Source organism: Penicillium verrucosum (genome assembly GCF_028828655.1).
Source record: "Penicillium verrucosum strain IBT 35672 chromosome Unknown utg000003l_segment0_segment0, whole genome shotgun sequence".
Taxonomy (NCBI): domain Eukaryota; kingdom Fungi; phylum Ascomycota; class Eurotiomycetes; order Eurotiales; family Aspergillaceae; genus Penicillium; species Penicillium verrucosum.
The window spans coordinates 3,964,745-3,991,304 of record NW_026643212.1 but is presented as its reverse complement, the minus strand read 5'-3'; the positions used below and the strand labels follow the sequence as shown (position 1 = coordinate 3,991,304).

The 26,560-nt window shown below is 49.1% G+C and overlaps 8 protein-coding genes across 8 annotated transcripts; 4 read left to right on the top strand and 4 right to left on the bottom strand.

Moving 5' to 3' along the window:
• Positions 1 to 937: 937 nt before the first annotated feature.
• N7516_009112 (glycoside hydrolase family 31 protein) lies at positions 938 to 4,098 on the bottom strand (the record flags this gene model as incomplete). The annotated part of the gene is made up of 4 exons (XM_057221831.1): positions 938 to 2,621; positions 2,672 to 2,842; positions 2,893 to 3,297; positions 3,371 to 4,098. The coding sequence occupies 4 exons, from the start codon at positions 4,096 to 4,098 to the stop codon at positions 938 to 940; spliced, it is 2,988 nt and encodes a 995-aa protein (XP_057072103.1).
• A 2,068-nt stretch (positions 4,099 to 6,166) lies between these two features.
• N7516_009111 (putative C6 transcription factor (AmyR)) lies at positions 6,167 to 8,103 on the top strand (the record flags this gene model as incomplete). The annotated part of the gene is made up of 3 exons (XM_057221830.1): positions 6,167 to 7,134; positions 7,195 to 7,645; positions 7,696 to 8,103. The coding sequence occupies 3 exons, from the start codon at positions 6,167 to 6,169 to the stop codon at positions 8,101 to 8,103; spliced, it is 1,827 nt and encodes a 608-aa protein (XP_057072102.1).
• A 465-nt stretch (positions 8,104 to 8,568) lies between these two features.
• N7516_009110 (3-demethylubiquinone-9 3-methyltransferase) lies at positions 8,569 to 9,669 on the top strand (the record flags this gene model as incomplete). The annotated part of the gene is made up of 1 exon (XM_057221829.1): positions 8,569 to 9,669. One exon carries the CDS (start codon positions 8,569 to 8,571, stop codon positions 9,667 to 9,669), a length of 1,101 nt encoding a protein of 366 aa, XP_057072101.1.
• A 214-nt stretch (positions 9,670 to 9,883) lies between these two features.
• On the bottom strand, positions 9,884 to 12,082 carry N7516_009109 (putative RING and UBP finger domain protein; the record flags this gene model as incomplete). The annotated part of the gene is made up of 1 exon (XM_057221828.1): positions 9,884 to 12,082. One exon carries the CDS (start codon positions 12,080 to 12,082, stop codon positions 9,884 to 9,886), a length of 2,199 nt encoding a protein of 732 aa, XP_057072100.1.
• A 2,815-nt stretch (positions 12,083 to 14,897) lies between these two features.
• N7516_009108 (Zn(II)2Cys6 transcription factor domain-containing protein) lies at positions 14,898 to 17,532 on the bottom strand (the record flags this gene model as incomplete). Its single annotated transcript, XM_057221827.1, has 2 exons — positions 14,898 to 15,177; positions 15,243 to 17,532. The coding sequence occupies 2 exons, from the start codon at positions 17,530 to 17,532 to the stop codon at positions 15,077 to 15,079; spliced, it is 2,391 nt and encodes a 796-aa protein (XP_057072099.1). The 3' UTR covers positions 14,898 to 15,076.
• A 1,655-nt stretch (positions 17,533 to 19,187) lies between these two features.
• Positions 19,188 to 21,128, top strand: N7516_009107 (CAAX farnesyltransferase subunit beta RAM1; the record flags this gene model as incomplete). The annotated part of the gene is made up of 7 exons (XM_057221826.1): positions 19,188 to 19,531; positions 19,767 to 19,922; positions 20,001 to 20,075; positions 20,166 to 20,293; positions 20,358 to 20,475; positions 20,539 to 20,808; positions 20,870 to 21,128. 7 exons carry the CDS (start codon positions 19,188 to 19,190, stop codon positions 21,126 to 21,128), a joined length of 1,350 nt encoding a protein of 449 aa, XP_057072098.1.
• Positions 21,129 to 23,419: 2,291 nt separating this feature from the next.
• N7516_009106 (uncharacterized protein) lies at positions 23,420 to 24,217 on the top strand (the record flags this gene model as incomplete). The annotated part of the gene is made up of 3 exons (XM_057221825.1): positions 23,420 to 23,444; positions 23,696 to 24,001; positions 24,195 to 24,217. The coding sequence occupies 3 exons, from the start codon at positions 23,420 to 23,422 to the stop codon at positions 24,215 to 24,217; spliced, it is 354 nt and encodes a 117-aa protein (XP_057072097.1).
• Positions 24,218 to 24,966: 749 nt separating this feature from the next.
• Positions 24,967 to 26,422, bottom strand: N7516_009105 (uncharacterized protein; the record flags this gene model as incomplete). Its single annotated transcript, XM_057221824.1, has 2 exons — positions 24,967 to 26,308; positions 26,379 to 26,422. The coding sequence occupies 2 exons, from the start codon at positions 26,420 to 26,422 to the stop codon at positions 24,967 to 24,969; spliced, it is 1,386 nt and encodes a 461-aa protein (XP_057072096.1).
• Positions 26,423 to 26,560: the final 138 nt, after the last annotated feature.

The following is a 26,560-nucleotide window of genomic DNA, read 5'->3' as shown; positions in this document are numbered from 1 at the left end:
ACGGAACTAGGAAACAGAGAGAGATCTATCTGTATGGTCGAGAACTCCATAAATTGACGATAATCTTTCTAAATGGAGAATTCCACTATCATCCTTCACATCTAACTAACTGGTGATCTCGATTCCCCCATCCAGCCCTGCCGGGGAAAAGCAAAGTTGCAATAGGATAGATACATTATACATTGCATGCCTAACCTTGTAATGATCAGCCCGGATCACAAGGCTAGCCCACTGCATGTGCGAAATTAAAAGAATACCCGTCAGAGCCCCTGACAGGACCTTTGATTTAATCACCGTGCGCGGGGGCGTGTGCCCCAACTTTGCAGGGACGCGGGGATGGAGAGAGAGGAGAGGGGCCGGGTGTGGACGGATAGGTTATTGGCTCGTTTGAGATGATGTCGATCTTTTACACAAGTACTTTCGGGTTCTATTCGGGGACAAATAGACACTAATGGCCTTGGTAGATGCTGCTACGATGATTTATGGTGTGTACTCCGTTATATGATGGGAAACACGAGGCCTAGTAGAGATATGATGACGCGTATGTGTATGGAAAAGACAATGTACATTGGGCTTCATAATTCGGGCCGACATGGGAGATTGCAATCTGTGGATCTTTAAACAGGCCATTTATGAACACGACCGGGGATAGGGGGAGGGGTAGTGTGGTTTCTTCTCTATTCAGCTGAGGTGAGGTTATACAGAGTCACCGGCACGTTCACAATGGGTGCTCGGTCTTTTAATAGTAAGTAGGACGAAAACGAGACAACTGGAAGAGATGCTAGGGAGGGAGAAATTATATAACCATTGTTGCTATGAAAGAATAGAAGTGAATCTGACTGCCACTGGGGTAAACTATGGAGAAGACAGCAGTTTTACATGTCAAAAGACCAAAATCCCAATTCCCTCCTGAGAAGAATACCACAGTACTACTTACTTACCAATTCAAAGTCCAATTCTCATTGAAAGCACCCTCCTCAGTCAACTTCTGCAACCCACCAACAGACAACACATGCGATGTAGCATTATACTGCACCCCAGAAGCTGGCACAGGTTTACCATTAAACTTGACAGAACCAGGTTTCTTAGACACACCGAGAACAGTAACAGTAGCGAGAGGATTTGACTCCTCCCAGTCACCTTTTGCACTGGCACTTAAGCTGGACCCCTTGACCCCGAAAGTAACATCAAGAGTCTTATCGGGAGAATTGCTCTCTCCATCATCGAGATACAACTGCCCAGAGGCAGCGCCACCGCCACCGAGCGCGACGAGCAAAGACCAGGGCGTGCCACGCGCCTCCTTCGTAGTTAAAGCCGGCTCCTGCATCGGCAAGACGCTGCCTCCACGCACAAAAACGGGGATATGGCCCAGCGGGGCAGGGATAGTGGTGTTGACGCCGGGCTTTGCGTCCACAGCTGTCTGGGTGTACCAGTCGTACCAGACCTCGCCGTGCTTGAGGCCAGGGAAGACGCCCTTGACGGAGGTGGCTTGCGGGGCGAGCACGGGAATGACCATGATTGAGGGACCGAGGAGGAACTGGGTATCGACTGCGGCGAGGGAGGGATCTGTGGGGAATTCCCAGGCTAGGGCGCGCATAACCGTGGAGCCGGTTGTGTGGGCTTCGTGGAAGAGGGTGTAGATGTATGGGAGGATTGCGTAGCGGATCTTCATGGCGGATTTGGCGGCGGCCGTGACGGATTCCCAGACGTAGGGCTCTTGCGAGGTTGCGGAGAGGGTATTGTGGTTGCGGTAGAAGGGGAAGAAGGCTGATAGTTGCATCCAGCGGTTGCAGAGTTCTTCGTCGGCGTTACCGCTGAAGCCGCAGGTATCGACGCCGAACATGGGGATTCCAAAGAGGGAGAACGAGAGGGCTTGGGGGATGGAGAAAAACATGAATGCCCACCTAGAGGCATTGTCACCACCCCAGTGACCGGCCCATTTACCGGAGCCTGCGAATGTTGAGCGGCCAATGATGAAGGGACGCTTCTTTTCGTTGACCTTCAGCAGGCCATGGTAGGTGGCGTTAAGGATTTGGTGGCCGAAGAGGTTGTGCACATCGTATTCTTTGACGCCGTCAGAGTGAGTGGCGTTCGGGGACACGGCGTGCGAGTTCAGGTCGTGGCCATCCTGGTCATGATTGATCACATATGGCGGGTAGATGACGTTGCGTACTCCTGCAGTGGGTGTAGTTCTCAGATAAGAGGTAGACGAGGAGACAGAGCCCCCAGTTGTAGCGGCAGCTGCCTGGCTTGATGACGCTGCAGATGCAGATGCAGCTTCAGTCTTGTTATTGACCTCGAATCCTTCTGGATAGTCATAAATAACGTTGCCAGGCTCTCCAGGCAAGGCAAACGGAGGGTGCGATGGGTTCATGCTAAGGTTTCCAGATCCGCAGCTGCCAACGCAGAAGGAAGAAACCTCGTTCATATCAATCCAGATGCCATCAATGGCCATTTTCTTTTGCCAGGTAACAATTTCGTTCGCCCAGAAATCGCCTGTCTTAGGATTGTGCCAGTCGGGGAAGACAGTGTAGCCGGGCCAGACAGCGCCGATGTACTCGCTTCCATCGGGATTCTTCAGGAATACGTCATCCTTGTGCCCGCGGGCGTAGGTATCATAGCTGAATATAAATCAGCATCGTTTCTGTTAGACAGGTTCGGAGGAACTTACGCATCCGAGGCATTCTCGGGGTTTGGAATGTAGATAGCCGCATCTATAATGGGAACATAATGACGGCCACTGGTGTGCAGTTTGTCTATGAACTTCTCACCCTCACTGTACGGATAACGATGTTGATCATTGTCGAAATCGCGGTAACCATGCATATAATCGATGTCATTCCTAGTCATGTTAGAACTTGTTTTAACCATAGAAAGGCTGAATCAATTTACCAGATAGTCTCCAGCGGGATTTCAAACTTCTCAAAGTTAGAGACAACTTCTTCAAGCTCGGTCCAGTTATTGTATCCCCAGCGGCACTGGTGGAAGCCAAAAGTAAAGTACTGCTGCAAGGCTGGCAAGCCAATGGTGCTCAACTGGTAGTTCTTGGTCACATCCGCTTGGCTAGGACCCGAGTAGAAAGTGAGATCAATGCTACCTCCCAGGGTTCGCCATTTCAAGCCCTCAGGATTCATAATAATTTCCTGGCCATGAGCATTTCTAGAGAAGACACCGTGTGAGAAGGAAACATAGTCCTTAGACTGATCGGCCTTGTCACTTGCAACGAGGGTGTGGTGACCGTGGCTAACCTCATAGTAGCGGGTGTCCAAATAGAAAGGATGGGAGCCATAAACATTGCTGGTAAAAGTAGTCAGTATCAGAATAGAAGTAAAAAGCGAGGAGAAAAAGATGTATAGGGAATGAAACTCACCCATCAATAGGGTCACCAATATCCGACGCATATAGAGTTAGAGTGAGGTTGTTCAAGAGGCGCAGCTGCTGGATGTGCTCTCCGATGCCATACAAGTTATAATCCTTGGGCAATGAGGTAACAAACTCGACAAACTGGTCCTCAAACACCAGGACCGAACCAGTGGTGTCGAAGATGGCGTCATGGGTAGCCTTGCGGGTCACTTTGAAATGGAAAGAAGGTTCATTCGACCAGGTGATCTCAAGATCACTATGCGTCTTTGATGCATGATCATCGGAAGTGGGTCGGGGAACGACATGCTCGTCCAACACGAACCAAGAGTAGTTCGAAGAATCGAGATATGTCGGGACGATTTGAACGTTGAGGCGGTCATTAGCAAGGTATTCGATGGAAAAGTCCAACGAGTCTACATCGGTGCCATAAACATTGCATGGCTTTCCGGCTATCGTCAGAGTAGCGGTTAATCCGCGAGCAGACTCCCTGACGTTTGATGCCTTGTACCCGGGACAAACCGACTGCGCGTTGACGGCTTCAGGGTCATCAATATTAGCGATCAGCTGCGCGCCAGTATCGACGCCAGGGGGAATTGTGAATTGAGAGTATTTTCCCGAAGAGATCGAAGAAGCGGCAGAGTGAGAGTCCGAGGCCGTAGGGCCGGATGTCGAGAAGGCACCATAGGCTGCTGGCAAGAGCCAAGCACCGCTAAGAAGGATCTTCACACCAACCATAATCACTACTTTCCTATTTTGGATGTAGATCAGGGCGTGATTTTCGTTTCAGATAATCATGTCCCAGCTCGTTTTTATAGGTTGAGCGTAAGCAGTTCGTCGTAGCACCGCCCTTGTACAGGAACTGGCAGGAACTGGCAGGAACTGGCAGGAACTGGCAGGAACTGGCAGGAACTCAACGGTATACCGAACCCAAAAGAATTTCCGTTGATTCTCCGATGCAATCACATACTTTGCGCAGGGGTTGAATGAATTTACGGGGCTGGTCAAGCTTCAAGCTAAGGAAAGATGGAGACTGGAGAGGCTGGGTGAAATGCGGAGAGGAGATCCCTTACGTCGACCCGACATAGCGTCCACTACGGAAGTAATAGGGCTGTATAACCCGACAATGTACACAAAAGAGGGGTAGGAGTGCATTTTAGACTATTAGAGGTTATACATAGAAAGAAAGGTCTATTGTACAAAGTATGGCTTTTTTGAACTGCCTTCGAATACATTTACAAAGATATTTAAAAACACATACCAGAAAGATATCACGAGGCCGCATAGGCGATCATTCTTGTCTTTTTTAATATCAAATATATTACAAAATAAAAATAAGTCAATCCAGAGTAGTGGTAGATAACTATTTCTCCGGGCTTTCATAAGACCATCATGTGGTATGGTAGCGCTGGAAATAGTCCGTTCTATAGTTACTGTGTATGAGAACACTAATAAGTAGTCCACGAGTGTATAACCCTGCTCAGGTGGAATATAATTACTCCGGATCATCATGCAATTCATATAAATACTGACGATCACTATATGTCCTGTCATCCTAGACTGGTGATTGGCCAGTTGTCCGACAAATGCCCGTGTACAATAGTGCCAGGCTACAGAGTCCAAGACACTGGAATTAATATACAGAGACCCGCTTATACACTATAATTTCATCATTATAATCTTATAATTCTCTATATGGCAAGCTGCGGTGAGTTCTTTTTCTCTAGTGGAGAATCTTATAACTACAGGATTGCCCAGACTTTTGATAGATTTTGGACTAATGTTAAAACTCTTGAAGGAACATTATTGAGTTGGTCAAAGGAGTCTGAAGTAATTCTAGGCCTCTGGCAGGAATATCGTTCGCCAGGACTCCGTACAAACTATGCAGACTATACCGGAATATGCGCGTCAATCCCCCGCATGATATACATAGAAGATAGTGCCCCTTTCCTTTTACACTTTCGGGAAGCCGAGGATACGAGATAGAGAATGGGCCATCTCGGCAAGGGTGGTAGGTGTGTAGGTCCCCAAACTATGCCTAAACCAACGAAGTCGAAAAGAAAGATTGGATCGGATATCAACATGTGAAACGGAGATGAATGCTCAGCCTAGCCTAGTGGCGTCCACTCTATGCTAACCCAGTTAAAAGGAGTGAGAAAATCCCGCATCTTTGATCTTGGTGTACCTGTCAATCATCCATAATATGTTGGGCATCAGAGCCGACTTGGCCCCGTAATGACCCCGTAGGTACTCCGTACTCCGTACCTGGCTAAAGCCCTGCGGGGGGGGGACTTTGCTTACGGGCCGAGATTTTTTGGCATTTATAATTATAATACTGTCTGCACAAGACCATAAAGATATATGGAACGGAGTAGTCACTCGATTCAGTCAACTTTCCTGGTGATCTTCAGGATCGTATGCCTTGTATTCTTTATAGTCCAGAGGCTGAGGGGGTACCTACGGAGATATGTACGTAGACTTTGAGAGAAGTCGGGCCGAGAGAAAACGCCCCCTCCAGAAGAGAACTCTTGGGAAGTAATAGTAATATCCATACCTAGGTAAAGATGATAATCAGAAAGAATATCAAGAATAAGAATCAAAATATGAAGCACAATTCTAACGCAGGGGCCTTTGCGGGGATTTTTCCCTTTTCCTTGACCCCCCCGCTTCCCCAGGCTTTTTATTATAATGAGCCATGCCAAACTCCCCTGGATGAAACAATCACAATCTCTCTTCTTTTTATATATTCGAACCCTAACATGAACTTCAACTCTATTGAGTCTAGTAAAGACTTAACAATTTAACAATGTCGACCAAACAATCCAAGCCAAAACAAGCATGTGACAACTGTCGTCGTCGCAAAATAAAATGCTCCCGTGAACTACCATGCGATAAATGCAACCGGCTACTTCTCTCCTGTTCCTATAGCGATATCCTCCGTCGCAAGGGTCCCAAATTCCGCACCCTGTACCCCCTGGCCCCGATCCACCCTCTCTCATCCCGACAAGACCCTCCCGAACATATGTATTCCGAGGATACCGGTACCGGCGAGATCCCGGACTACCAATTCAACTCGCCCATCTCGCCAGGATTTGTAATCGCAGACTCGCAGTTCACAGGCCAGGACTTCTCGGATACATTTTCGCACCTGCAACCCCCGGAACTCGTCTCGTCTCCAGGCTCCACGAACTCAACCGTCGAATCCGCCAATGGTTATGGCTATGGATATGCGAGACCGGCCGCCCGCCGTCTCTCCCCGCAAATTCTGCTCGTTCATGTCAATATCTACCTCAAATACTTATTCCCCATTATGCCGGTGGTCAGGGCGGACCAGCTCCGGCTGGATTGCCATCAACCCGGGCAGCTGTCTGCGCAGCGGTATGCGTTTTTGGCATCCCTGTGTGCGGCTACACATATCCAGTTGAAGCTGGATGGGGCCACGCCTGTGCCGGATCCTGCGCGTTTGCAGGGTATGAGTATTGGGGATGGACACTCGTTGATGTCTGGGGAAGACCTTCTTTCAGAGGCTGTGCGGGCGCGGCTTGATTGTGATGTTTTGGAAGAACTTAGCACGGAGTCACTTTTGACTTCGTTCTTTTTGTTTGCCTCGTATGGGAATCTTGATCGTCAGGACCAGGCTTGGTTCTTTTTGTGCCAGGCGACCTCGTTTGCATTTACGCTTGGCTTGCATCGCGAGTCGACGTATGCAGAGTATGAGGTTGAAGCAGCGGAGGAAAGACGGCGTGTGTTCTGGCTTTTGTTTATCACAGAGAGGTGAGTGGCCCGAGTATGAAGGAACAGTGGTATTTTGGACTGGGGCTGATTTGTAAATAGAGGTTATGCTCTCCAGCAAGCAAAGCCGGTTATGCTGCGCAGCTCTATTCATAAGCCTCAGGTCCTCGGATCGGAAGATCCTATCCTGGCTTATGGATTCATCAACTTGATCAACATCTTTGAGAATCTCACCCCGAATCTTTATGATTGGATGTCCGCCGGTGGCGGGGATGGAATCTTGGAGAGGCCGCCAACATCTGCCATTCAATCCAGCTTGTGCAAGGCTATTTCCCTAGACGGAGTCCTTGAGATCCAGCAGGTTGATATCTTGATCACGCAACAGTGGCTGCAGTCGATGATGTGGAAACTGTCCATGAGCCATGCCACGCAGGCTGGTTCGCGCGATGACGCGGTTTTACCATTTCATCTACCAGTGGTGGTGGGTAAATCTGTGATGAGCGTGATCGGTGCTGCATCGCAGGGGGCCGTTGATGCGCATGGAATCGGAATGGTAGGTCAATCCAAATGAATTGTTGATTCGTATACTTATGGATGTTATAGGAGCAAAAGCTCTTTGATCTAGGATCCTCTGTCGCCGATGTGACGAGATCCCTTGGACCAAAAGCCGTCCATAGACTGGCTGAATCGATTATTGACCCGAACGAGTTGCTGTGGGGTATACTTCACACGCTTTCTCAGATTCGTGGCTCGCCCTCGTACCTCTTCCCTACATTGCTGGATCGTTGCAGAACCGTGCTTGGACTCGACTGCAACATCACTACAGGGAATTTCCTTCCTATACTTGGTGCTGCTGTGCCGGATCAGTTGGCTTCATGGTCTGGCCAGCATGTCTGGGATTATGCAGTCAGTGCCGAGGATATTGAGATCCATGATGTCGATGGCCAAGCGGAGACTGGTCCTCATCCGCATGTGCCGCGGGAACTGGGCTTCGAAGATTGTCTCTTGTGATGATGTCTAACGCATGTGTGATGAGGACTGCTTGTTTTGTGATACCAAGTGGAGTTTTTATAGATGGTTTTTTATGATACCGAGGAATAATCGAATTATAGAGCACGAGCAATGTTTCAATATATCAAATCCATGGCCATTGTAGTCGATCTACGCGTAGTCGAGAAGGAAGCTCATACTCGTGAGCGTAGTCAAAATGTCTTGGCATGTTTGTCTCGGCATCGAATCTCCAATTTGGCGATCGGCTTCATGCGACAGTCCAAGGTTCTCTCAATTGCTCGGGATACTCTTCACTGGTATGCTTTCTATTACTTCCATTGCTCCTTGCAATTCCCAATTAACACTTTCTCACAGGTAATTCTCGGGTCTCCGCACTAAGTAAAGCTCAACAGAGCACTAAAACGCCGGAGCTAATTCTCCATTGAACCTCAAATCTCGCTCACAACGAAGACCATTACCTCCACAATGGCCTCCCTCCGACCCCGTACCCTCCCTCTCTCCATCCGAGCCCTCCGCTCAACCCTCCGCTCACCAAAGCCCTCACAAAACCACCTCTTCTCCGCACCCGCATGCGCCCCATCAACCCAAACACACCCAACCCGTGCGCACTCAACAACCTCCGTCTCCGCCGATGAACTATCCCACTTCTCCAGCCTCGCCAGTTCCTGGTGGGACCCAATGGGCCCCTCTCGAATCCTCCACCTAATGAACCCCCTCCGCCACGAATTCATCGCCTCCTGCCTAGCAGAAGGAACCCCATCACCAGACCCAAGCTCCACAACCGCAACCCTGAACTACCTCGACGTAGGCTGCGGCGGCGGCATCTTCGCCGAGTCCCTCGCCCGCACAATCCCAATGGACCCAACCAGCCCAGCGCCAACCCCAACCCTCGCCGCCTCAATGACCGCAATCGACCCCTCAACAGACCTAATCCAAATGGCGCGCGAGCACGCGCGCATGGATCCAACCGTCGACACGCACCTGCGCACAGGTCGTTTCAAGTATCTTAATACGACACTGGAGGATGTACTTGCCGGCAACGCTGGCGCTCCGACATCTGCTTCGAATCCAACGAATTCCACTACCTCAAGCTCAACCTCAAGCTCAAGCTCAACTCAACTCACTCCCCCGCAATACGACATCGTAACCCTCTTCGAGGTCCTCGAACACATTGATCCCAAGACCTCAACACCGCTAAGCTTCCTGACGAACTGTCTGCGCGCGCTCAAGCCCGGCGGCTGGTTAATTGGGTCTACTATTTCGCGGACGCTGCCATCGTTCATCCTGAACCAGGTTATTGCCGAGGCGCCGTGGCCGATTGGTGTTGTGCCGCGTGGGACGCATGAGTGGAGTAAGTTTGTTAACCCGGATGAGGTTAAGGGGTGGTTGCAGGAGGGTTTGATGAGGGCTGCTGATACCGGTGTTTCGAGGGGTGGGGGTGCGGTTGCGGAGAAGATGAGGTGGAAGTGTGTGGGTGCTATTTATATCCCTGGAGTTGGGTGGAAGATGGTGCCTGGGAGTGAAGATTGGGGGAATTATTTCTGGGCTGTTAGAAAGGAGGTCTAGATCATCTTTGTGTATTTATACTTACATTGTTTTGAGCTATTTGTATATTATTTGACTGTTGTACTCTTTGCATATCAATATCTCATAACTTCATATTCATTGCTTCGTTTCTAGTGTACTGAGACACTCGCTAAATGCATATAACCCACCCAGATGCCATTTTATGGACAATACAACTCCCAATGCCGAGCAAAAGTAATCCCCTAACCCCAAACTACTTCTTCCCCTTCCCCTTCCTCTTCTTCTTCGAAGCAGCCGGAGGCTCAGGCACAGAAACAGTCCCCTGTTCAACCTCCTCACCCTGACCCTGCAACCTCTGCGTGCCACTGATAAAAAACGATAAATCACGATTCTGCTCGGCCAGATCCGCATTCGCAACCTTAAGCCCATCAACCTCTGTAGCAAGATTCTCCAATCTTACCAACATATTCCGATTCATAGCTTTCTCCTCCTGAAAGCCCTTCTCGAACGAGCGCGCCAGAGCCTCGAACTTCTCTGCTTTTTTCTCTGCGCGCGCGCGATCATGTTCAAGCGACGGTAGTGTCTCAATCGTCACGGCATCATACTTAGCCTGTAATTCTTCGAGACACGACGTGGCACTGGCAGCGTTGACTTCCGCCACGGCGGCGGCGGCACTAGCCTGTGATGCTTTATCGACGGCGCGCTCGACGACTTCTTCGAAGTACGCGCGCTGGCTTTCAAGTTGGCTAGTTAGGAGATGTGTGTATTCGATACTCATGTTTTCTAGTTTCTCGCGGGGGACGGCGTCGCCCCAATCTGGTGGGTCGAGGGCGCTGTGATCTGCTGCGGGAAGCTCAAGGAGCTTGCCGTCTGTTTTGTTTTGGATGATGCGGTGGACGTAGGCGTCGCCTACGTAGTCCCACACACGCTGGGAGGTGAGGTCCATCGAGAAGGCATGGGCAGTTTCTTTCCAGTGGGCGAAGGCGTGGGCGTTGTCGTAGCGGCCGCAGCCGATTGTGCCGCAGATTAGACAAGCCCAGAGATTTTCTTCCGAGTGGCAGATGCTGCATTCTTGGGGCTCTTCATCTGGTTTTAGGGCTGCGTTGCTTTTGCGGTAGTCGTCTTGTGTGTATCGGCACACGGGGCAACCACTGCCTTTCCATTTTTGGAGACAGGTGCAGTGGAAGACATGTTGACAGTTGATTGTTAGAAGCCCCGTGGTTTCGTCCATTCGCTCTAGGCAAACGGGACAGGTTGGTAACTCAATTAATGCAGGAGTAGGTGGTGCGAGAGGTTTGCCGGTAAGAGTTGCTTGTCCGGTAGAGGATACTGGCGGTCGAGAAGGTGTTGAGAGGTTAGAGGGGAGGGCGTCATGCTCAGCAGCTGGTGTTCCGGAATCCACGACTTGGATTTCGACCGTCTTCACAAAAACCACATGGCAGGTCTCGGGCTCGACGCTATTAAACACCTGCCCATTCCATTCCTTCTGCCATTCTCTCGCCTTCCGCCCACTCCGAAACTTCATCAAAACCATGTATCGATTCGCACGCGCAGTCCTAATCATCCTGAAATGACTAACATCATCCATCGTCTTCTGCCCCATAAACCCCAAAAAGTCCGGCGGCGACAGATAAGAGGGCACGGCGAGGATACATAATGTCGTACAATCCTCATCAGGACTCTGCGCAGAAGAACTCGTCTCAGGGAAAGGGTATTCCGCAAGACCCGCCGGCCCAGTTTGTTTAGTACCCACCGCACCAGCCTGACCCAGCCTCAACGTAGCCTGCTGCTCACCAGGTTGGCGGGCCACAGCTGAGGAGCCCTTCAGGTAGGCGGGGTATTCGTCATCGTTTCCGAGGTAAGGCGTCTCCTGCAAGTCGCGGTACAAGTGCACAATTCCCCAGACACTGTCGGCAAGCTCGTAATCGAGTGGGGTATATCGACCTTTTGTGCGAAGGCCGCCTAGAATATCGGTGCCGATGCCTGCGGCGACAAGGTTCTCTGGTTCTGTTGAAGGTACGGAGCCACGCTTCGAGGTGCCTTTAGGCGGGTGCTTCGGGGTGACCATGTCAATGCACTCGATGGAGACGGCGCCAAAGCGCTTGTCGTCTTCGAGTGAGGTGGTGTTAGTCGAGGAGCTAGTGGAGGATGTGTTGGAGTCGTGAGAGGTGTTGGTGGAAGAAGTGGTTCGCGGTGGGGTAGGTGTAGTGTGTGTGGAGATGGTGGAGATGAGCTTCTGGCGATGTGCCAAAGTCTGTTCTGGGTTTGGTGGGGTTTGTTTGTCTCCTGCGGGTGATAGGCGGTTGGAGGTTGAAGACCTGCTCCGTTGTTGGAATGGTTGGAGAGCTTCCCATGCAGATTGTAGCGCGAGAGAGGATCCCTGCGAGCTCGACGGGTCGGATAAGCTATGGGAGAGGAGTTGCAAGCTAAGGTGATAGAAGTAAGCGGGCATCCCGGATAATAGCTCGCATCCTTTGGAGCTTGCGACTTTCGGTTGGAACTGTCGAAAGAGGAAGTCGTGTTATCACGATAAGGATGTATGATTACTTAATATTTGATTGTCGCCCGCTTCTGCGCCTCACGCCACAAGTGGTTCCTGGCACGCGAGAGTGGCAAAGAGGCAAAGAAGGATTGAGATTTTTGAGGCGCGTTCTGGCTGGGAATTTGTGGTGGCGGGAATTGGTATTGAACAGAATCACCTAGATGGGTGTGATGCTGGTTGGAAACATACCTGCGTTGACAACAGGACAACAGTAACATATTATGTCAACTTCCGTCAATTAAGTACTACTCATCTACAATATTACAATGAAGTGGCATGCTAAGTCAAGACCAGCAAATGTTGCTAGTGTGAATTGTAGAGAATCTATCACATATTGATGAGGATAATGTGGGTGAAGTAAAAGAGCGCAGCCGTCCTCAGGAAACACATTGCAAGAAAAGAAGCCTCAGCCTCGAAAACCGATCAAACGCCATGCAGGTCATATAGGACCTATCGAAGTTGAGAAAAAGGAATCGTAAATAAATTACTGGCCACCACGAAGACGCAACACCAGGTGGAGAGTGGACTCCTTCTGGATGTTGTAGTCCGAAAGAGTACGTCCGTCCTCCAGCTGCTTACCAGCGAAGATAAGGCGCTGCTGGTCAGGAGGAATACCCTCCTTGTCCTGGATCTTGCTCTTGACATTATCGATAGTGTCGGATGACTCGACTTCAAGTGTAATAGTCTTGCCAGTGAGCGTCTTCACGAAAATCTGCATACCACCACGTAGACGAAGGACGAGGTGGAGGGTGGACTCCTTTTGAATGTTGTAGTCCGAAAGAGTACGTCCGTCCTCAAGCTGCTTGCCTGCGAAGATGAGACGCTGCTGGTCGGGGGGAATGCCCTCCTTATCTTGAATCTTGGACTTCACATTATCGATAGTGTCGGATGACTCGACTTCAAGTGTAATAGTCTTGCCAGTGAGCGTCTTCACGAAAATCTGCATACCACCACGTAGACGAAGGACGAGGTGGAGGGTGGACTCCTTTTGAATGTTGTAGTCCGAAAGAGTACGTCCGTCCTCAAGCTGCTTGCCTGCGAAGATGAGACGCTGCTGGTCGGGGGAATGCCCTCCTTATCCTGGATCTTCGACTTAACATTGTCGATAGTATCGCTGGACTCAACCTCAAGAGTGATGGTTTTTCCGGTCAGGGTCTTAACGACTGTGGCAAATGTTAGTCAAGATAAAATGACTAGGGCGCGAGAGAAGAAAACACTTACAGATTTGCATACCACCACGGAGGCGAAGCACGAGGTGGAGGGTGGACTCCTTTTGAATGTTGTAGTCCGAAAGAGTACGTCCGTCCTCAAGCTGCTTGCCTGCGAAGATGAGACGCTGCTGGTCGGGGGGGGATGCCCTCCTTATCCTGGATCTTCGACTTGACGTTGTCGATAGTATCGCTGGACTCGACCTCAAGGGTGATGGTCTTGCCAGTGACTAGAGAGAAAGAAATGTTAGCAAAGATGTCCATGCGCTGAGGTCTAAGAGAGGGTGAGATCCAAGTCGTCCTCTCCAGAGAGGCCAGATAAGGTTGATAAACGTACGAGTCTTAACAAAGATCTGCATGATGAGCTATGGTATTTGATTTGAAGGTTCAAGGGTGCTCAAGTGTGAAGTGGAGTATGAAAGAGGGAGAAAGCAGAAGAGGGGAAACAGCGTCCTTATGTAGGAAACCTTGGAAGGATGAGGGGGCGAGGTGTCTTAGTCAGGTGCCCGTGACGCCGGTGAAAATGCCAGAAGATGCCGGATGAGTCAAATGGGTGCCTGAGAACAGCCCATCACTTCAACAGACGCCACCTGGAAAACTCCGAAACCTGTATTTCATTGGATATGACCTTCAGGGCTACAAATAGACTATTATTGACCTTAAATATTCTATGATCTTCTACTATGTGTATAGGTCTCTTGTATTTTCTCTCATATATATATATATCCCTTGAGTCCCCTTTGCTCAACATCCCCCAGTGATGACGTTGACGTGCTTATCGCCAAAAGAGGGGGTGGACCTTTAAATGGAGACGCTAGTGATCAGCAAGTACAGGGTACGGGGCTGTACACGGCAACTGTTGTGGTCTCCCGGGTACCCAGTACCCGCTTTCAAACTTAGTATCACCGGATTCGGATTCACAGGTCTTTTTGTCTTTTTATAGTTCAAATAGTCAACAAAGAGAATAACAAGGAAAAAATATATAAAAATATATAAAAATAAGAATTCAAAGTTATAGAGTTAAAAACTATCGAGATATAGAGCGTAAAGCCCATGTATAAACAAAACGCTCTCGCAAATATCCCTCTGACGCCGTTTGTCCCCAAACCACCATAAAGAATGTGACAGTTCGGGGATAAGACAGCCTGCACACCCTTTCTCAGGGCCCTGTTTTTAACTTGAATTGTTGGCCTGTTCCGTGGCGGGTGCCAGATGCCACAAAAATGAAAACAAAACAATAGAAACACCTTCGGCCGTACACGGTCATGACATTCGTGATCCTCGTTCATCGCTGGAGACAAAGCTATGCGAAGAAAGGTATACACCAAAGACAAGAGCAAAAAAACAACAAAAGACGAAAAGACAATAATCAAGGAAAAGATAAAAAGATAAATATGACAAAAGACAAGAACCAAAAAAGAAAAAAGAAAAGAAAAACACGGCTCATGAAAAGCTAGATCAAAAGAAAGTCGGGTCGCTCGGAACAACAATACAAAAAAGGGGAGACAGAGCCTCCCGTCGGATTCTTCGTTAAAGAGCGGAAATAGATGCGCTCGCACATCGTCACGACAATGGTTCGCATATTCTCAGTGGTAACATTTGGCATTCAAAACGAAATCGCGGAACTGTACTCGCTGGAAAGAATGGTCGTGGGAAATATCATCATCATAATGCGTTTGCGCATCGGGGTCGTTGTCTAGTTGGCGCGAATGACCAGTCGCGACACAAACTTATTTGAAAGGCAGTCGAAGTCGCCACGGTTGAATTTCGTGCCGGTGCGACTGCGGAGGTAGGTTTCTGCAGGAAGGGATTAGTTTCGAAGATCAAGGTGGACCAAGGTTGGGGAAGATTTTGTGTCTTACCATGTTGCTCGACATGTTGGCGGACTTCAGTCATGGTGTTGCAAACATCCGGGTTGGAGTACAACAGTTGGTGGTGCTTTTGTGAGTCCCACTCGGTGAACGGGGGCAGCTTCTGTGAGATGGCCTGGAACAGCCCGACGATGACACCCACCGGGGTAGTTTCCATGTCGGTGCAGAACTTGTCGACCGCAGCCGCGTCTGGTGTCCGGTAGTGGCTGTCGAACTGCATCTCCTCCCACACGGCCAGCAGAATAGAGGCCAGGATGAAAATGGTCGGCCAGTTCTTCAGCTTGTCGCCGCTGTATACACTTGAATAGAGTGCTGACAGCTCCTCCAGCACATCCTTCTGCAGCTCACGCCACATGCTGGCCATGGCACACTTAATCTGGAAGTTAATCATGACAGGGGCCATGGTCTTGCCGGAGAACTTGGAGCCCATGTGGTCGATCTTGCCGAGGAAGCCTTCCTCCTCGCCAATGCCTTCGACCATGGTGACATGCATGGTGAGGTTGTAAGCAACCACCAGCTTGAGTGCCTTCCGGATAACGGGCAGCTTAGTGCGGAAGTAGAAGCGGAAGGCGGTCTTCAGCATTTGCGTCAAGAAAGGAGTGCCCTCGAAGTAATCGTCGACAAACTTCTCAAAGGTGCCATTGCCGTCGATGTGGCGGTCAAGGTAATCCGACAGCATCGCGTGCGATATGCCCTCCATACCAGCGGAGAGTTTGGCAGTCTCGACGTCGTATTGTGTTGGCTCACGCTGCATCGACTCGATCCAGTCAACGGTGAAGCACTGCTCGTCCCGAACATAGACCTCGCGGGCGTTGATGGGCAGGATCTGTCCGTAACCGTGGGTGATGAACAGGGTGCGTTCCTGGTCCGAGAATCCGGTAATGTTGCCGACCGAGAAGCCCATGGTGATGTGGCGCTCGTAATCCGCCTTCCAGTCCTTCATGAAGTACCCAATATCCTTGATATCAATGCGAGTACAGGGCACCTGCCATAACCGTGCGTGCGACGGTTGGCATCCCGCACAAGGCTCGCCCTTGTCACATGTCTTCTTGAGGAACTTGCAGCGCAGACATGCGCGCAACTTCCGGATCTCGCTGGCCTGTTTGCGCTGGTCAGGCTTGAGGGGGCCCTTTCTTTTGCCAACACGCTTCTCGGTCTCGGGCTTGCCGGTCTGGGACTGCTTGCGAACCTTGGTCTCGGCGTTCTTGGCGGCAATGGGGCTCTTGCGGGACGGTTTCCGGCTCGGTGGTGAGGCAGACGCTTGAGAGGACCCGGCGGATCGAGCAGGGGATGTTGATTTCTTGATCGGAACAGGGATCGGCCGCACCATTCCGACGGGGCTGACTGCAGAAGGCGAGCGAGAGCCTGGCGAAGACTGGCCACGAAGGGCAATTGCGCTGCTTGTCGGGGAGGTACCGTGCATTCCAATGGAGCTGCTGTGACTATAGCTATGGCTGTGGTTGTGGCTGTGATTGTGGCTGTGGCTGTGAGTATGGCTAAGGCTATGACTATGGCCGTGGCCATGGTGATTATAGCAGGGCAAATCCATATTATTCTCGGAACCGGGAGAACCGATCGGATTCGTGATATCGACGAAGCTACCGTATGATGTGGAATATGAAGACTCTGAAAGACTGCGGTCGTGCAGTGTCTGGGTTGGGTTGACAAAAACACCTTGTTCGGGATATCCAAAATCGAGAGAGCGGCGGTGGTCGATAGTATTCCAACCGTTGTCGCTGCTAGACAAGGACCGGACCTCCAAATAAGTATCGGTGGGCGAGCTGCTTTCAAGAACGGGGTGCGGGGCATAAGAAACATCCGGAAGTCCGTTGGGGAACGTCATCAGATCCGCTTGTAAGTCCTGATACGTGAATGGCACCATGTCCACTGGGGCCGACATCGGCATATAAGGACCATCGAGCAAGCCAGCGGTCATCTGGCCTTGGCCAGACATGAGATCGACGGGCGAAGATTGCATGGGCATGCCATAACTGGTGGTAAACTGGGGCGCTGACGAGGGGTCTTCGGAGGAGTATGAGAGGTGGTGGTGATGAGGGGTGTGTAGCGGTTGAAAGTGCCAATCGACCATGAGATTTGGATCTTGGGTCACCGACTGTTCCATAGGGTGACCGCCAGTTTGCAACGGGGAGAGACCATGGGCCTCATCTGACCGTGGGGGTGCTTGATCCCCCGGCGTAGGCCATGATTGATGCTGAAGATAGCCTCTGGAGTCGTAATCGACGCCTATCAGGCCATCACTGGATATATCGACATTGGACATGACTTTTTTGGAGTCAAAACGATCACGGGAAAGTGAAAGAGAAGGGGAAGAAAAGGACCAGCCTGGAGGAGAGGACCTTCTTCAGAAGGGTGACACAACCATGAAGAAGAGGGAAAATGAGGCGGTGGGGGGACAAAGCAGCGGTGAGCGAAGAAATGCGCTAGGGGACTTGATTGTGGAGAGTGGAGAGGCTGGCTGATGGCGTGGAAGGTTAATCCAGTGTTGAGCGATGAATTAATGCCACGGAGGTTTAGTTTGCAGTAGTGTGGGATAAGGAGGGACTTGAGAGAGGGAGATAAAGTACGGGAGAGTACGGAGTATGTTGTTGAGTTGATCCCATGATCTCCCTATTTATTGAATTCTTTCCTAAATGGGAAAAGGTTGCCTTTTTTTTTTTTTTTTTTTCCTCTTTTCTATTTCATATCTCTATTTCATATCCTTATTTCATATCTTTATTTCATATCTTTATTTCGGATTCAGATCTATATTCCATATATACTTTAATTTTTTTTCCCCCTCTCTACTCCTAGGTTCTGACTGAGATGCTTATGATTATCAACAAATCATCCGTGAGACCGGACCGTGAGACCGAACCCGGAAGATCAGTGGAGAGAAAAGGAAAAAAAACAAGTTGAGGCAGTGTGTACTCTGTACTCTGTACTGCGTGGCAATATGAATTGGTGAGATCTGACAGTCGGATCGTGTTCTACCAAAATTAGTACTCCGTACTACGGAGGTCCTTCCTAATCAAATCCAATCAGCTCCCTCGGTGTCTGTCCACCCTCATGCCCGTGATTCGTATCTCACAGTTCCCTGAATGCGCCATACCTCAATGGTATTTAGTGGACCAGTTCCGGATGCTGACCATGCACTAGGCAGTTCTTGTGGGAGGAAAAGGAAAATTAAATACCAAAAAAAAAAAAAAATGGGAAAATGGGAAAATAGTAAAATAGTGCTAGGGTATATGGCACGGACTATGTGGGCATCTTATTGAGATGCTAAGTTGAACATCGTGAACCCTGGCAAAACAAGAAATTGTGACAGGTCGAGTTTTCTTTTTCTCTCCCCTAATTCTTTTGCACGGATACCTGGGGATTAAAAAGCACACCTGGGCACATGCAGCAAGGGTGTCATGTAAGCCAATATACCTGCTCATTGCATGGCGTCAGATTCATCACATTATTGTATATATACTCCGTATTGGCTTCTGTGTCATGCAGGAGCTACATATTCAAGAACATGGAGTATGGAGTAATAGCAACATATGTATCTCCCACGAGAAACGAACTGAATCAGAATAGTTAATTCGAGGGTAGTACATTACTCAGTATAATGTGACCATATCAAAGATGGGAATACCCGGTAGAGATCGAGTGGGGGAAACAAAGAATAATTCTAGACTCTATCTCTCTTTTCCTCTTTTTTTTTAAAACATTTACATTCACATTCACATTTACAGAACAATAGTAAGAAAAAGGTTGACATTTCTTTGAACTTCAAATCTACAAAATATCTCCCAAATCCCATTGATGCCGCTCATCGGGAAACCTCGAAAAGTTCGATTTCCGAACGCACAAAAACCTACCAAGAACCGCCCAACCTCAACATTAACTCCAACCAGGACAATTATGACAACTATGGATACTATGAATACTATGAATACATCTGACTCCAACCAACCGCGCCCGGGGATCCCGGCCTTGTTCACGCAGCCGCCGCCCATCCGCGACCCGCTCATCACTGAGACAGTCGATCTGCAGAGCGCGACGCTGGAAAAGTGCCTACCTTTCCTAAAAGGAATCCATAGCGCCCAAAAGGATTTTAATGACTATGGTGTGCCCGCTCTACAGCGTGATCTTCATGCCGGCTTCCTCTATGATGCCCTCGAGGATTATCCCGAGGGGTTCGTCGCCATGGACGCTAGCCGCCCGTGGATTGTGTACTGGGCGTTGGCAGGACTTGCCATGCTGGGAGAAGAGACCACTCAGTTTCGTGAACGGTGTGTGCATGCTTTTACATCCTTGCTTTTTTTCTTTTTCTTTTTCTTTTATTTTTATTTTTTTACTTTCCTTTTCCCCGCCTCGTTCTTCCCCAATTTGCTTTTTCCTATCTGTCATATATCCACAAAATGGAGAGAGCCTCTGGGAGATATACCTTGATTGGAAAAGATCATCTGATCTGTACAACATGAAACATGAAAAAAGCCCATTCTAAACTTTTCCTCTTTATTTTAGTGTGATCACTACGCTTCGGCCAATGCAGAACCCCACAGGTGGTTTTGGCGGCGGCCATGGCCAGACATCCCACCTGGCGGGAAGTTATGCAGCCGTGTTGTCGTTGGCTATGGTTGGAGGCGAGGAGGCCTTTGGATTGGTGGATCGATACGCGATGTGAGTTGTCTCCGGCAGCGTTCTGCATGTGCTTCTTGTGTGATCCTGTGCGTCTGACCCAGTTTCTGGCTTTCCCAGGTGGCAATGGATCGGTCGATTGAAGCAGCCAGATGGGGGATTCCGGGTTTGTGAGGGTGGGGAGGAAGATGTGCGGTAAGTGAAGCTCCCAGGGAACAGGTGCTTGCTTGTCCCATCCCCGTTCCCCCATTCCCCAATGCAAGATCTGACATGTCATTAACGCAGTGGCGCATATTGCGCTATGACCCTAATCTCGCTACTCGACCTGCCGCTGACGCTTGCTCCGGGCTCTCAAGCGCGGGAGGCGGGATTGGAAAGCCTTACGAGTGGTCTTCCTGAATATCTCTCACGATGTATGAGTTCTGGTGGTTTGGTTTACAGCAGACATGAGAGAGATATGCTGACCCTCGCCCTTAGGCCAAACGTTTGAAGGTGGTATCTCCGGCAGCCCTGGCTCGGAGGCCCATGGGGCATATGCCTTTTGCGCTCTGGCATGTCTGTCTATCCTGGGACCCCCCGAAGAGACCTTCAACAGGTAGGAGACTACCCTAACCTGGAATGCTCTGTCTATTTCTCATATGCTAATGGTTCCTGGCAGACACATGGACATTCCCATGTTAGTGTCATGGTTATCCGCACGCCAGTCCGCCCCGGAAGGTGGTCTATCCGGACGAACAAATAAGCTAGTGGATGGATGCTACAGCCACTGGGTTGGTGGATGTTGGCCATTGCTTGAATCTTCTTTGGCGGGAAAACCGGATAACACCCAGCCTCCAGCGAACAGTCTTTTCAGCCGCGAAGGTTTAACACGATACATCCTTGCATGTTGTCAAGGGACCGACGGTGGTTTCCGTGACAAACCGGGCAAGTAAGTTCCTCCTATCTGAGTCTGAGCCAGTTTCTTTCACGTGTGGCTGACCGAGATCAAGGCACGTCGATTCATATCACACCTGCTACGTTATGGCAGGATTGAGCGCGACTCAAAATCTTCACTACCGGACAGACTCGAGTGTTGCGAGCAACAACTTTACATCCTCATTCTCCTGGAAATCTTCACCGAACCGTGAGCCGGGCAATGTGTTTTCACAAGGTGATCGACTAGAGCCAATGCACCCTTTATATGTGATCCCGCACAAAGCCGCGGAGAAAATGCGGCTCTGGTCCGGGGCCCAGCCCCTCACTATCTAACCGGAAGAGGCGTGAGCCGACGCCATATCAAAAAGAAGACACGGGACAAAACGCCACCATGGATGAGATTTCCTTCCAAAAGTCTCTCGAGGTTACAGTACAACATAGGTTGAAGCAGGGTGTCATTGGTAACCAGGGACTCCGAGCGAGTGCATTATGCATGATTAGTCTTGGATGCTTGAGACTGCAAGCCACCGCAGTCATAGCAGCGGTCATGGCATGGGGGCCACGAGAATGATTTCGACCAAGCCAAGGAGGATTCTGTGAATGAGATCGAGACGCAAGGGGTTGGATTCGGGGGCCAGAATATGACTTTACAACATAGGTCATAGCACATAGCACCAATTCCTTCAGTTTCTTATTTTTTTGTGTTGGCAGTTTCACCGAGTTTCCGAAGTTTACAAAAAAGTTTCCTCTAGCGCGAGGGTGAAGAGTTTACTTTTCCCACTCTGCGTCGATCAATATGAAAATGCTCCTACGATGTACACAATGTGTTTGCCACCAAAGACACAAGCTGCACGAGGCCCAAGAGGGCAAAAGTAATCATCAGTACCAGATTATGCAGATAAATCCAACGCCTTTCCCCACTGCAATGCCAGCTCATCACTGCATCCGATGCCTGTCAAGTAACTGAGGTTGCTCGAGGGCTGCATGCATTTTCTCATTCTCGTTATACCCACTTTGATTCTGTCTACTTGGATTATTTCATTGACTCATAGCCTCTTTCACAAGCAATTGACCCCTCTTCAGACGCGTTCTGCACAACATGAACGGCTCCTCCTTGGCGCCAATCACCATTCGCAGAACTGCGCGTCTCGCAAATCCATAAGGGCGGCAAATTTAATTGTACTCATCTGCGGGGCCAAAAATGAAATACAAAGGCCATTCTGAGAATCAATGTCAGCCAAAAAAAAAAAATAACCTGTGTACGGGAGAGTGAGTATTGGATAGTATATTATAGCACCACCATAGCACCACTATTCCATTCAAACCCACACCGAAATAGTTACTGGGATCATAATCTTCAGGTATTACCCTTCTGCAAGCAGATTACAAGGTCTCCCTTAGTCTCCGAGAATGTTTATGTTTCGATCGGCAAATTGCAGGGACATAATCAGACAGCTCACGGTGACTCCCGGTGCCTCAGACTCGGTTCGATTCGACTGGCAAAGAGATATGCCAGCGCATCAGTAAACCCGCCGAGAAAACGGCACACGAAATAGGTCGAACACCCGTTTGAGTTACTGTGACTCTTTTTTTTTGGAGTCTTTTCCGAGGTCCAATGTGAGTCTGGGGTTTTCGTGCATCTATCGTCTTCTCTCTGCTCTTCACTGCTTGTACTCTGTTTACTTGGTGGAGGTAGTCTATACCCGGATTCCAGATCCACGTCCTATAGTCTTCTTTGAGGTTTGGTTGCTTACTATTTTCTGTTTATTGTTTACTAGTATAGTACTATTCCTGCTTATTATTACTGTTTACTATATCCTTGTCTTTTCTTTTTTTTTCCCCTTCAGTCTTTCAACGGTGGGTATTAGAATCTTTGTAGTTTGACTTTTTAGTTTAATACCATTTTCTTCTTCAGGTCATCTGCATTGACATAAAGTGTCTCCCTTTTTTTGGTTTCTTTGTGGGCTGTCGCAATTGCAACCGTTTTCCTTGTCTGTTGGTACTGTGTACACCAGCCAGCTCACAGTATGACTTGGGAAGTATCAATGCAAAAAGCCCCACCTGTTTTTCCAGAAGTAATCAAGTATATGGCAAGCAACAGCTCTGATCCCCTCATTAATTTGTTTTTGTTTTTCTTTTTTTTTTTCTGTTGTACGGGGGAGGGGTTCTAGGAAATTGTATATCTGTATATGGGTGTGGCATCTTTCCAATCTTCCGTCAGAATTTTGATTTAGTTATCAATCCCTCTCTCTATTGCTTTCACTCTTGAATTCTTATTTTATTTCACTCGTCTTTGAATTAGACACCCTTGACCTTGACTAGTATTATAATCGTGCTTTTGTTTAGAACGCCAGCTCATCCTCCCCGCTGCTAGTAAAGCAAACGCAGTCCCACCAGCCGTTGGGCATCACAATCCGCATATCTTCTGACTGCACACCAGTCTAGCAGCTCAGCCTCAGCCTCAGCCCCGAACCCATCTCACTGCAAGCAAAGTCCATCCAATGCGTTCTGAGTAACCTTTGCAATTCGTTGCCGTTAGACAAGTGGCAACGCCATCGCCTCGTCACTCGTCTCCAGTTTTCCCGTCTTTCTTGCTTCGGCTTGCGTCTAGTCCGAATCTCAAGATGTACTATATCCTCTACCTGACCAGTATGTCTTCAATCTCACCACCATCACCATCACCATCACCATCACCTACTCCTGCCCGGGGCTATGTATGCATGCATCATTGCCAGCACAAACCAATCCCCCAACCCCAGTCAATGCACAACACCCTATCCCCAAACATACGTTCAATACAGATAAAGACAAAAAAAACCCGAGCCCCAACCCCTGCCTTCACACACTAATACACTAATTAATTCCAATAAAAAAACCAAACTAACCAAATCGAAACCTAGGCCTCTGCCGCCGTCGCAATTGGCCCGAACCAATCTACAACGCATACATAAGCAACCGCGGATACACCTGCACGGTTCGTGTCAACAACCGCGAGTACCGAGCAGACAGTATCTGCAGCAACGAGACGCTGGCCCGCGAGAGTGCCGCCATGCGTGCATACCTGATCTGCCGCAACTTTTCTGTCAACGACGGTATGTACCCTGCGGGACATGAGCACGGCGGCGCTGTGCAGGGTATGCGTGTTGCTATTGGTGCGGGACGGAAGAATGCTCGTGAGGATGATGTGCTCTCTTTGGGCTCGGCGAGTGGGAGTGGGGTTGGGAGTGAGGGTTCGCTGGGTGGGAGTTGGAGTGGGGGGAGTAGTCCTCTTAGGGTTGGGATTGAGGGGGATGGTAGGGGTGGTTTTGGAGGGAGGGGTTGATTGGGATGATTTTGATGGGGGTTACGATTTTATGATGTTATGGATGATTATGACTATGTCTTTTCTGGTATTTTTAGAGGGAAAAGTCGTGGAATTGTGAATGATTCTGGTTCTTTTCGGTTCTTGTTGGTTATGGTTATGGCTATGGTATGGTTGGATTATGATCCCTTATCTAGATGGTGGATTCTTTTTTTTATTTGCGAGTGGTGGCTAGCGATGAATTCATGTTATCAGCTTGTTCGGTTTTGATAGTTGTTGATCTTATAGCCTATAGGACAGGACTTGCTATCTTCTGGACAACTGGCGTACACGCTTAGACACTTTAAAATGTCGGAAACAATGACCAGGGCTTATTATCTGCCTTTAACTGTGATTATGTTAGCTCGCAAAACATGGGCTATTCCATAGCTAAGATAGGAACCCTGGTAGAAGAACCCCCGAAATTATATATATTTATAAACTCGGTTCTTGGTGTCATCGTGTCATCGGGAGAATATGCCAGCCATTATCTTCTCATTCCCAATAATAACAACAGCCTTAATGGCCTTACCTTACATTAGCTTAAACCTGTAGCAGCCTCTAGCCCATATTTCTTCTTATAAAGGGCACCGGGCCATAAGCCAAAACAAGATTATCCACTATCCATCTACATCAAACCCAGACGAAAGGAACCCCGAACCTAAATGTCGGATATGTATCGCCCCTCTCTAGAAGACAATCATTCATTTTGTCCAACAAATTCAGAAGGTCAGGATTGTTTTTGAGAATGTGTATTGACTCGATACATAGGTTATTGAGAGAGGGTATCAACCACACCTCCAAACGCAGTCATTGTTGCACTGGCGCTGTCTAGAGACCGGATAGTGAATACATCCTATCATGCAAGGTGGGCGGATTGCTTATACCAGCGGTGATATCTTTGATCCATGCATTGGTATTCCTGGCAGAGAATTCCATGTCACATTCTTGAACTGCACAGTCAAAGTCTCTTTTGACCTGACTCTTATCAAAAACTTCCATCCATCCGGCGTCTAGTCTTCTCATCTCATCCATGAATATACCACGTAAGAGAGTGGTCTCATGCTGCCATAGATGCTCGAAGTACAGTTCGTTTGGTTCTCCGTTGTCTTCAGGTTTGTAACTTTCAGGGATAGGCTCTGAGTGTCGTGGTCGCCCCTCTAAAAACGAAGGATAGGAGCAGGCCTTCCATAACGGGACTGCTGAAACACACTCCCAGTCTAGAACGCCAGTCAACTCCCCGCTGTCGCCAACAAGGATATTGTGTCGTGAGAGGTCGTGGTGGAATATCATTGACGGCTCTGGTTCATCAACATCATCCGTTGGAAATACTAGGGGAAGAAGGGATTTGAGCTTTTCAATTATTTGCAACGTCCTTGTAGCATCTTCCACTTCGTCTTCATCGTCGCTATTAAGGGGGTCTCCAGCTGAATGTTTATCCAGAGCCGAATGACAGTCATTTTCGTTGAATAACAGGCGGGCTGTGATCCAGTCCTTACTTGAGCGGAATGGGCCTCGGTGGACATCTTGGTGGATATGTGAGTCCCAGAAAAACTGCATAGAAACAATCCGGCCCACGTCAGGTGAAGTCCCATCAGAAGGACTTTTGTCGGGAAGATTGAAAGGGGCTTCAGAGCTCTTTCCCATAGATGTGCTACTACCATCTGAGTCGGATCCCTTCGCCAGAACTGATATTTCAGGGTCGACCGGCTCTCTAGGGCGCGGGATTTGCTCGCTCGATGTTGGATTTTCACCGACGGATGGTTTCCCATATATGTTTCCGATTCCACATAGTTGATTTCGAAAAAGGCAAGCCGAGCTTGCAGCAAGCTCCCTAACTAGACAGGCCTTCACGTCGAAGGAAAGCGACTGGTAAATTTCACCGAAGGGCTTCCCGGGCAATTTGGTCATAAGCATCCATTCAAATCCAATCGGATTGTCTCGACAAGGCTGGTGAATGATAACTCTGGGGATTGGGAGGCTTGTGATATGGCGCACCCAATCCATTGTTACCACTTCACTTGTGACTTTGTAATATGGATCGACGGGTAATGAGATTCGCATGATGAATGCTTCATCATCTATGCTGACATCGTAGATCTTGTTGAAACCACCCTGAACGAGAAAAGTCACTTCAACTGTGCTTGATGGCCGGAGCGACTGTACTGTCTGTCTGCTTGATAGCCCCAGTGTCAGGTTCAACCGTCCATCGGGGCTCTGAGGAGAATAGCCTTTCTTCCCACGCGAGACCGTGGAACTGCGATTCCTGCAATTCCAGTGACTGCATTTTTGGTATGGTGACACTGTAGTCAAGGAACCCCCACCTTTGCCGCCCTTGCGATGTGTGGCCTAGCCGCGGTGAAAACAGTATTCCCCTTTTTAGATACTGTTAGAATTTACAAGCAAGTAGATGATATGACGAAGG